This window comes from Hydra vulgaris, chromosome 13 (genome assembly GCF_038396675.1).
Source record: "Hydra vulgaris chromosome 13, alternate assembly HydraT2T_AEP".
Classification (NCBI taxonomy): domain Eukaryota; kingdom Metazoa; phylum Cnidaria; class Hydrozoa; order Anthoathecata; family Hydridae; genus Hydra; species Hydra vulgaris.
In genome coordinates this window covers 21,860,808-21,872,779 of record NC_088932.1, presented here as the reverse complement: position 1 = coordinate 21,872,779, position 11,972 = coordinate 21,860,808, and the positions used below count along the sequence as shown (strand labels likewise).

Below are 11,972 nucleotides of genomic sequence, written 5' to 3'. Positions count from 1 at the left end.
AGATGGAAATCTTTAGCTTTCATTAATGCCACTTTAGGTCAACTTTTAAATAATCAGATCCCGTCATCACAATGTAGACCAAAATCTTCTTTATTATAAAATTTTCTCTATTTTAATATATCTACGAAAAATGAAACAAAAGAAAAATTCCTAGTAAATCACTCATTTCAGCATTATTGTATGCACCCAATGTAACAATAAAGAGTCCGCCAAATCCATTAAGTACTTTTAAACATTACTTAATGTACAAACACACACATACGCGCACACACACACACACACACACACACACACACACACACACACACACACACACACATATACACACCTCCCCATTTAACATTATTGCCTTTATAAATTATACCAATATTTTTTTTATAACTTTTTTAGTAGACCAAAGTTTTTTTACTTATTGAACTGAGATTATGTTTTAAAGATAAATTAAAAATATGTAAAAGTAGTATTGTTATATAATTTATTAATTTAATATTGATATTATTAATAACATCATCGCCACCTAAACTATTATTGAGTTTTAAAAAAGAGACTGAATCTTATAACAATCTTCCTTAAGTTCATGATTAGGTAATTTTTTTGCAAAAAAAAAGCTTAATTCTGTTTTTTCTCTTTTTTTTTTTTTTGTTAAATAAGCTTTTTAGCGAAGCTCGATAAAATGTTGTATGTATTTTTTTTTTCTTTTACATATTTAAAAAAAATATATCTTAAAAATTTAAATAAAAAGAATTTTTTTGTTTTAAAATTTAATAAACCTGCACTTCAAATATTTTTAAAAATACTTTTTGTTATATATTAAAACGAAGGGGCACGTTAGGGGCATGTATCAAAACATGAGAACTTACAACTTTTTATAAATTTGTAACACAAAATATAAAAAACAAACAATTTTTTTTAGTTCTTTATAATAGCAATTAATCTGTTTACAGAAGCATAAAAACCAGTTACCCCAAAGAGAACCCCCGTAAGTAACAGTAAGAAGTCCCATGATCGTTGTCTTACGGATAGATTTTTCCACTTAAGCTTTAGATGAAAATAACAAGGAAAAATGTAAACTAAAGATGTTCCAATCAAACTTCCTCTTAATGCTAATATAATCGCAAAATGTGGAACAAAAACAGCTATTGCAACTGTACCAGAAACCAATATGAAGCGTGAAGCTGCCATCCAAAAATAAAAGTATTTTTTTTCAATAACTGTTTTTTCAGTAAGACTATCAACAAATTCGCTTACAATAAACATTCCCATTGGGTAGTTTAAAACGGCATAAACAAGTAAAGCCAAAGCACAAGTTATATGAGCAAACTCGTTATCTAATGCAACATTTAAAGTAACAATGCTTTGTGTAAACAAACCGTATGTAAAACAACCAAAAGAAGCAATAAAAAACTTAAGAGCTGCTGTCACTGCAAAAGACTGGTGGAGAACTTGATTGATTTTTGTACAGTCTTTCATACTAGATTCTATTTTTGGGAGTACTGTATGCACAACGCAAGTAAGCGTAATTATACTTATAGCTAAAGGCAATCCTTTGAAATTAATTGCTGGAATTTCTTTCATATGAATGCTCCAAGAACCAGCTTCTACCAAGAAAGCAACCATTATGGCAATTACAGCAACAAAAAGAGACGTAAATCCTGCCATGCTTAAATAAGAAAGTACAGAAATCTTCCTAACAAACAATGTAGGATATACTGATGCAGAGAATATGATTGTGAGTGCTGTAAATGAGAGGCTTGTGTGGGGTTGAAGAACATCATACATACTTTTTCCAATTAACAAAATATTTAAAACGCAGCCAGTATACAAATAAAATACTAAAACAAAGTTCATGAATTTTGCACCCAGCTTTCCCCAAGCACTTCGAGCAATATCAACGTAGTTTGAATGTACCTTTCTGCGCTCTTTATTGTTTTCCGACTGCTCATACATACAGTCAACTAATAATATACCTGTGGCATCGGCCATTATGCTTATTACAAAAATTAATGGAAGAACAATATAACCACCTATTGCAACGCAATAAGGCAGACTAAAAACTGAGCTTGCTAAAGGTAATATATTCCACATTGCAAGTAAAGCGGACGCTCCTGCAAAAACAAAAAAATTAATTAAATAAATTTGTAAAGTTAATTAATAATTTAATATTCTTATTTTCATCAAAATTTATGTTTACCTCTATCTGAAGAAAACTTATTAGAAAAATTTTCTGTTTTTGTAAACGATTGCGTCACTTGTGGCAGACTGTTTTGTGGTTGAAAAGTTTCAAATAATGAACGTGTACTTTCACGATGGCTGTGCCAAAGAGACGGAAGCAAAACAGAAACCTTTATGTCGTTGGGTTCATTTCTATCATCAACAAGGCTGAACTTGCTATATGCTATATGAATGATAACAATTAATGTTAAAATAAATTCTTTTGTTATAAATATTTATCATAACTACCTAACATTAAATAGTTACTCAAGTTATTGTGTTAGAGTTATGCTCATGCTTAGAGTTATGTTTAAATTTATATTTTGAGTAATGTTTATTATTAGTTTATAGTTAGAGTAATTAGATGTTTATAATAATATTTAATTTTGGTCTCTCGCAACTTTTTCTCACCAATGTGAATAATAAGAAGACAGTTTTATTTACTTTGATCAATTTCTACAAAATCATAACGAATATATTAAGTTCGAATAAAATACGCGCCATGTTTATATAATTATTCGCTCTCATTTTGCTCCAAGTTTATTTGCTTATTTGCTTCATATATTTTAATTATTTGATTTAAATTTCAAAACTTTATATTCCTGTAACATTTTTGTTGCACAAATTTTACATACAGTATAAAATGTTTAATAAAACTGCAGATGGTCAGGGAAAATGAAGACTCAATAGAAAACGTTCCATTAAAAATATTTTTTTTGGCTTCCGAGTTTATTTACAAGGTAATTTATTTATCTTTAGGCATTTGTCTTGCGGAGTCACCTTGATTGTTTGGGTATAAACACCGGCTTGTACATACTCATCAGCTTGTTTCTTTCTGAGTTCATCAGCTTTTGTGCAAGCCAAGAACATTTTTGAAGATAAAAATTCAAAAAATATAAGTAATATAGGGTAAAGGAAGGTATGTTCGTGATATATGTAATTTCGTGATATTTCGCTCGGCATTTGTAGCGAACATACCTATTAGTCAAAAACATCGAAATTGCGTCAAATGGTACCCCGGGGTACTACTGTCGATTCACAAATAGTCGTTGGGTGCGTGTGATACGTCAATTGTTTACTATCAGTTTGTACATTCTTTAGCATTATTTAACGTGCGTTCAGCACATTTGTTTGGAGTACTTGTCCAACATTTTTATTTCCAGACTTGTGTTTTAAGGTAAGTAAATTATTTTTATTAAATATTAAACTAGAAAAGATGCTTGATTTAATGGTAAAACTTTTGTTTTTTTATTAACTTCCTATAACTTATGATTCCTTATCGCAGTTACACATTTTCTTAACGTTTTCACCTCAAATGAATTTACATTTTTAATCATGTTTCTTTTATTAAATATAATGACATTAAAAATTGTTTTAAGCACGATATAACTATATAGTTAAATGATAATAATATCTTTCTCTATACGAATCTGCAAATATTTTTGCGGTAAAGCCTATCACGAAATTACCTACTATCACGAAATTACTATCACGAAATTGACTCCTCCTGATCAACCTATTCCATTAACTTCAAAGGATTCTATTCCTGTATGTTCTAAAAAAAGTCAAAAAAATAAAAATGCTTCAAAAGATGATGATTGGGAGTGCGGTGTTTGTAAAAAAAAAATACAACAGTGATGTAAAAAAAAAAAAAGGAAAAAAATGGGTGCAGTGTTCCTATTGTTTAGTACCTTATCATGAGAGTTGTCAAACATATGAGGACATTGGTGAAGTATTTATGTGTGATACATGTTGTCAACAAGAATGTGATTTAGAAAAATAAGTTAATCAGATATAAGTATGGTTAATATTATAGTTATTATATTAAGAGTTTTTTGTAGGTCTGTTATTTTATTTTCTAAGCTACCTATGTTAAAAGTATATTTTTTTTATATATAAATATAAAGTAATGAAAGTATTATTATAATTTTGTTAACTTATAAGCCTGACTATATTTATATTTTATGAACTTAAAGTCTGATTGAATAGTTATGAATTCAAAACAAGTGTTGATATTTTTTGTTATATTATACCAGATGTTATACTTAATTAATAAAGAAAAATTTAAATATTATTGTGTATTCACGAAATTACCTAACCACTATCACGAAATTAAATATCATATCACAAAATTACCTAACTTTTCTCAATGACTTTTGAGCTTTTATAAAAACTTATCAAAGGACTTAAAATCCCAAAACTGCATAGATTCTAGTAACTTTACTCTATGTACATCAAACAATTAAAGTAATTAAGTAAAATTACTGAAATTGACTTTGTAATTACACAACTAGTTAATTTATCACGAACATACCTTCCTTTACCCTAGTTAGAAAAATACCATTAAAAAAATACCAAGCTTGGCAAGTCATTTAAGAAACCAGGGAATTCAAAACTCCTCAATCCTTATCACAGCCCAGGTAGCACACATACATAGGTAAAACGTTAGAACGATGTTGCGAGTTGCGTTTGCACAACATCGGTTGCCATCGTTGCTTTTATACCATTCTCGTTACAAATGCGATGTTGTCAACAACATCGCATTTGTAAAAATCAACAATGGCACAACGTTGTATTTTAAGTTAGTGAAGTGTAAAATTTTACGTTGATTAAGCATTGTGTTTTAAGCTGACTCAACGTTGCATTTAATGCCTATCAGAATTAAATTCTGTTAATATATATATATATATATATATATATATATATATATATATATATATATATATATATATATATATATATATATATATATATATATATATATATATATATATATATATATATATATAATTTGGATATATATCCAAATTATATATATATAATTTGGATATATACATAACTTTGGATTTGCATCAGAAAAAATAACCAACGCTCGCGACGGTTTTTTATACGTTGGCCCTATGTATGTGTACTAGCTGGAAGGGATTAAAGAATTTCAGTATGTATTTTTAAGTTACAGAAGTTAGGAATTTTTTTTACGGCATACTATAGTATTTTAATGTTTTATTTTATTATATTAAATCTACTTTTTTAAGATAAAGTTTAAATTTAATTTGCAAAATGTAAATGGCTTACTTGTGGTTGTAGATAAATGCGAGCTAGACGATATTAAAGAATCAGATCTTTGTCCAGAGTATGAAAAATTGGTACCTCTTGTAATGATTAAAGGGGTTCGCTCAGTAACTTCATCTGTATGATTGGTACCTACATGCTGCGTATCCATTCTGGTGACCTTATTTGTTGTTAGACTTTTTTACCCGTTGGTAAAGTTTTTTAAAGTTCTCAATGGTTCTAAAAATGAACTAAATAAGTAAATATAGGAAAAATAAAAACCGTTTTTTTAGAATACAAAGGTAAAAATGTTTGACAATGTCAAGGGGTCTTTCTCCGTTAATATATGAAAATCAAATTTTTAAACAACAAAAAAATTTTAAATTTTTTGTTGTTTTAAAAAATATAAAACAAAAAATATAAAAAGACGTACAAATTCCAAATATAAGGTGTAAAAAGTTGTTCAAAGATTGATTTTGATTTGAGTTCTTTATATTTATAAAGACAACATTTTAGCCATACTTTTAGTTCTGTTCTCTTCTAATTTTATCCGAATCTTTAATGCTATAGAGATAACTATAAAAGACGACATGGTAAGACCATGGTCACTACATGGCAAGAGTACCATTGCATTAAAGCACCATACTCACCAATAAAAAATTTATAGTTTAAGTGAGATCAAAATTAGAGAACTTGGTTATGTTATAACTAAAAAAATTTGTAAACTTTATACTTTTTGGAGAGCAATTTATTAACCCTTTTTTTTAAGCCTTTTTTTTTACAACCTCGCAACAGACTTATGTTAAAATTAAGACCTTTCAAACTCCTACAATGGATTAATTTTTTTAGTAGACAGAAAGCAACGCTTTACAATTAACAATACCAGCTTTGACTGGGTTGCAGTTATCCTCAATTTTTTGTTGTCTTTATTCTCTTCACAAACTTCTGAGACATAAACTGATACAACTGAGACATAAACTGATACAACTGAGACATAAACTGATACAAATCTTTCTACTAAAACTTTATCACAGATTATTCTCGTTGATCTGCAGGAAAGTCTACGTTTAGTATTCGCGTGGCCAAACACTTGGTACTTAAGTTAAACATTTAAAAATACGTTTTACGTTCAAAACAACCATCATTACATGGATTTTTTTCAAATAACCGAGGTATGAAATAATGCCTAGTAATAAGCTCTACTAAAGAGCGTGGTTTGGGAGTCATTTTTACATCTTGGTATGCTAAAGAAAGACATTCACTTTCATTGATGAAAAATGACTCTCAGGTTATATGAAGTGTTTATAAGATTACACCTCGTATATCTGTTTGTTTCCTCATTTCAAAACTGATACAGCCTTGGTTGAACCTGTTTAACTCAAAGGAATAAAACGAGCTTGAGACATTTTTTAATACTAAAATTCTAAAAGACTTCACCAACAATTTTTAATACTGCGAAAGACTAAAATTCAACTACATTTTTTAATACTGCGAAAGACTAAAACTCACCTACAATGCAATCTAATCAAAACTTTTAAATTAATACATCAATTTGATATTTTTTTGTTTTTAATTTTTTTTATTTCGCCTTTTACTATGAATACAACTTTCATATACTTATACAATAAAATAGCTGGAGCAAAAAGAAGCCATAATGTCTTATCACCGAGCCCCATTTTTATAAATTCTTTATTTACAAATATCTTGTTATATATAAACTAGAAAATAAAATATCGTATTGTTTTATGTAAAATTTAACACATGAAAAAGCAAATAGTAATTGCTAAACTGCTTACATTTTCTACATTAGCAAAAAAAAAAAAAAAATTACACACATACATATACCATTCTTAGAGAAAGGGGATATCATTAATAAACTTTGTAATAAGGATTGTGATAATAACTTTTTTTTTTAATTTATCATAATTTTTTATTTGAGTTTAACTTTATTTAAAATAAACATTTAAATTCTAGCATAGTGTAATCCATAAATAAAAAGAACCGTTTAGACTCTTTTTTAAATAGATCTAGAATGGTCATCTTTTTATTAGCTATGTCAGAAATTGTTTTCCATAGATATGTATAGCCCACATTACTTAATTGAGTATAAGCTCAATTTCAAGCTATATTATAGAAAAACAAAATTGTTCTCTAAAAACACAAGAGAACAAAGTTGTTCTCTTGTGTTTTTTGTGGTGTATTTATGACAGATATCACTAAAATAGGGTTCAAATATTTTTGGCGACATTTCTAGCTTAGTTCTATAAAAAAGACTAAAACTTAATGTATACTGATTTTATAAATATTAAATGCTTCTAGTAAACACAGGAGAGGTTCACAAGGTTTTTCTCTCTTAGCTCCAAATACAATTTGACATGCATGTTCTGATTACTGTAAAGCTCTTTTAGTTTTGTATAATTAATAATTGCCCAAGCGATGTCAAGCGATGTCAAGCGATGTCAAGCGATGTCAAGCGATGTCACGTGATGTCACAGTATGTTGAATAGCTATGAAAAAAAGTATAAAATCTTTAGTGATTTAAATATTAAGAATTATTTAGCTCTATAAATTATTGCAATATTTTTTGAAATTTTATTTTAAACTGTTGATATTAAAATTCCATCGTAAACTTTCATCCAACTCCACGCCTAAAAAGTTTACTGAAGATTTCTTTTTAATAACGGTTTTGTTTATTATAAGGTTTGATAATTTCGATGGGATAATATCATTTTTTTTTGTTTATAATAAGGTTTGATAATTTCGATGGGATAATATCATTTCGATGGGATAATATCATTTTTATTTGATTTATGGAATAAGATAAGTTTAGTTTTTTCAGCATTTAGAGAAAGTTTGTTACTTACAAACCACTCATTAACTTTGTCTAATTGTTCATTAACAAGTTTAAAAAGTATATTAACATCTTTGTGTAAAAAAAAAAGGTTGAAGTCATCCGCAAATAGAATTAATAACATTAAGTTTATAAGATTTTATGATAAATATGGATCATTTATGTACAATAGAAATAATAATGACCCTAAAAAGGAGCCTTGGGGAGCCCCACCAGTTATTGAGTGTTTATCTGTTACTTTTACATCATTTTTTATATCTGTTACTTTTATATCATTTTAAATCAAAGCTTATGAATTGTTTTCTGTTTGTTAAGTAATCTTTAAACCAAAGTCATTTTTTATTGTCTTTTAAAAATTTTTTATCAGCCTCGATTTGATATGCAGAAGAAAAGCTTTGGGTGGTCGAGTTGATACTTTTTATTTGCCAAGGAATTAAAGGTGCACGCGCTGGACACAATCCATCTGAAGTCTGATTAATAAAGCAACAAATTTTAAATTGCCATATTTTTGAAAGATATTTTTCTGACTAAAATTTAAATGATGATATAATGGTAATATTTGATTAAATAAATGATATTATTTGATGTAACAATTGATGATATTAATTAATGATAATAGTTGATGTAATAAATGTATGTTATTTTCAAAAAAGATAAACTATTGTTTAAATTCCATTCTGCTATTTAGAGAGCACTCTTTTACTTGAATACCAATGTTTTAAAAAGCAAAAAAAAGAGTTACTTGGTATATTATTCTACAAGCGAAAAGGTAAGACTAGAGACGTCCTTCTCGCATAGAAGAGTGTGCTACGAGACAGTAAATCAAGCTAGAATCAAAACACAACGGTAAAAAAAAAAAGTTAAAAACTGAATGTACTTGGAAACTGGGAGTAACATTCCCATAAATCTAAACATAGCGTGCTTTCTTTCGTAAAAGGACGACGTCTGGTAACCCTAGCCAAGATCATTAGAAATGAAAACCTAAATATTTAGATTGAATACAGAAGGTTTAATTTAAAAAAACTTTTTTTTTGATCAAAGAACTACCAGAATATAATTATAAGAATTTTTAATGTAACAGCTAATTGTATACAAATAAAAATTGTATACAAATGCACAAAGTTTATACAAATAAGTATAAAAGCAAATAGATATTATTGGAAACAAAAAGAATATCTGTTTCTTTTCGTAGCTTGTGCAAAAGAAAATTATTTTTTAAACATTAAACCGTAATTTTCTAATGCAAAAATACGTGCCACAAAAGGTTTTGTTTTTTATTTGTCAAATGCTGTTCCTGCCTACGTTAAAAAGCGTTTCACGCGTATATGTCGTGTTTAACTGAGCTGCTGTTGAGCGACTGATAGTAGTATTCTGTATCACTAAAAATGTTAGTCTTTTCATCAGTGTTTGGTTGTTTATTAAAACCAATCTAACAAAAAAATCACGCTTTTTCTTATTATGGTCTTCAAAAACAAGAGATAATATTTTTTATAAAAAAAAAGTGATTAAAAACAATTTAGAAGACTGCAAACACTGTAAAGCTTAGATAAACTTATTATCTTTTTTGCCAAAGGCATTGGTGAAAAACCTAAGTAAACATCAAAAATACCTAAGTGATGTTATTCAGGATATATCTCATGATATGTATCATGACAGTTCAGCCAATAAGTTCCCTGGAGTTTATCCCGCTTAAGATTGCTCGCGACAGCGAGCAATCTTAAGCGGGATAAACCCCAGGGATAAACCCCAGGGATAAACCCCAGGGATAAACCCCAGGGATAAACCCCAGGGATAAACCCCAGGGATAAACCCCAGGGATAAACCCCAGGGATAAACCCCAGGGATAAACCCCAGGGATAAACCCCAAGGATAAACCCCAGGGATAAACCCCAGGGATAAACTCCAGGGATAAACTCCAGGGATAAACTCCAGCAAATTTTTCACTTAGTTGTTTCAAGTGATAACCTTAAACATATTTTTTACGTGAAAGTATATTCTTTGAATTTATGCCCGAAAATGGTTTAGTATAACATGAAACTTATATTCCAATTAGCTACTTATGGTACTTCTTGATTAAATTGGAATAAGCATATTAATAAATTGTGAACTGGCAGATGATCTGAGAATTATAATTCACGTTATGATTTTTTGAAAATTTGCTTGCTTTAAAAACATTCTTTAATCTCTTCTTCCCCTTTTCGTTATCGAGGGATGGTAGTGATAATTCCTAAATTTATTAAATCAAAAATATTCTGTTTTTAGCTAATAAATATTTCTGATCTTTATTTGTAGTGCAATAAGGCTGATAAACAGAAGTTTTAAAGATTTAAAGTTTTAGATTTAAAGAGGAGAGCTGTTGTTTTTAATAAAAATCTTTTCTTGTTTTTTTGCTTATTGTGACTGCCCATCCTATAGAAAACATTTGCATTTTATAGTATAGTTTTTTTTTTTTTTTAAATTCAAATTAACTTGATTTTGTTTATCAGAAAATAAAAAAAGAGCAAAAAAATGCTGATCAATGAAATTCAAGCTCTAAAAAAAAATTAAAGTAATTAATGTTTTCATTCAGTTTTGTGATACTGGACTTGAGTTCTACCTTTGAGTTTATGTCTAAACTCAAAACGTGTTCAAACGTTTAGACGCCTAGAAAATATTATACGTTTTTAAACCGTCTTTTAGTATTATTAAAAATAATAATGATAACAACAACAACAACAACAACAACAACAACAACAAATGCAACAACAAATACAACTACAATAACAATAACAACAGTAATAATAATAATAACATTACCAATAATTATAGTAATAATAATAATAATAATTATAATAACAATAATAACAATAATAATAATAATAATAATAATAATAATAATAATAACAACAACAACAAAAACAACGCTAATAATAACAATATATATATACATACATATATATATATATATATATATATATATATATATATATATATATATATATATATATATATATATATATATATATATATATATATATATATATATATATACTTATATAATACATAATATATATAATATAAATAACTATAAAAATTAAAATTGAACTAAAAAATTTTTTTCAAGAAATTTATAAAACTTTTGTGTTAAATTCTTCTTCTTTTTTTTTTTCTAATCAAAAGTTTGTTACAGTAAGTTATGTTAAAGTTCACTTACCAACTTTACCAACAAGTAACCACTGATGAGAGCGACGCAACAGTTATGACGAGCTGCGCATAATTAGCAATAGTGAGACAAACTGATTTGCCCAAACAACTAGTGAATTCATATTCTAGAAAAAACATAACTTCTAACGAAGTTAAAGATAGTAATTTTTTAGTGATATTAAAAAACCGGCAATCAGGTTTTAAATTAAAATGTTATGATCATTAATATAACGATAATAAAAAATTTATTATCCACGCATATTTCAGTGAACGCACTAGCAGAGTTTATTTATGTTTTGAATTTAATTCTTATCAATGATTTAAACTAACATAAATATCTTCAAGTTTGAAACAAACATACAAACGAAGCTGTTAATTATTTATTTATAGTTGAACAGTATTATTCAATAAATAAAACTTTTTTTTTTTATTGAAAACTAAAAGAACAAAGTTGCCACAATGAAAATCGGATTTTATTTATTATAAATTGAAAATTTAGTTAAAGATTTTAGATATATACAAAGTTCTAAATAGATTTTAAATATATAAAAAATATATGGTTTACTTTAGTTTATTTTAGTGATCAATAATATAAAATATTTACAACAATCCGTAATAAATTTATAGACTTTTGAAAAATCATAAATGTTCGCTATTTTTAAATTACCAACGAAGA

At 27.4% G+C, this 11,972-nt stretch overlaps 1 protein-coding gene across 3 annotated transcripts; it reads right to left on the bottom strand.

Annotated features, from left to right (window-relative positions):
* Positions 1–856: 856 nt before the first annotated feature.
* Positions 857–11,626, bottom strand: LOC100208900 (vesicular inhibitory amino acid transporter). Of its 3 annotated transcripts, none has more exons than XM_065817014.1 (4): positions 11,307–11,626; positions 5,287–5,502; positions 2,192–2,395; positions 857–2,105 (listed from the first exon to the last, which is right to left on the bottom strand). In XM_065817014.1, exons 2-4 carry the CDS (start codon positions 5,432–5,434, stop codon positions 910–912), a joined length of 1,548 nt encoding a protein of 515 aa, XP_065673086.1. In that variant the 5' UTR covers positions 5,435–5,502; positions 11,307–11,626; the 3' UTR covers positions 857–909. The 3 variants fall into 3 exon arrangements, with proteins under 3 accessions (XP_065673086.1, XP_065673088.1, XP_065673087.1); XM_065817016.1 differs by having other exon boundaries at positions 5,287–7,769; positions 11,307–11,512; XM_065817015.1 differs by having other exon boundaries at positions 5,287–5,513; positions 11,307–11,512.
* Between the last annotated feature and the right edge of the window lie 346 nt (positions 11,627–11,972).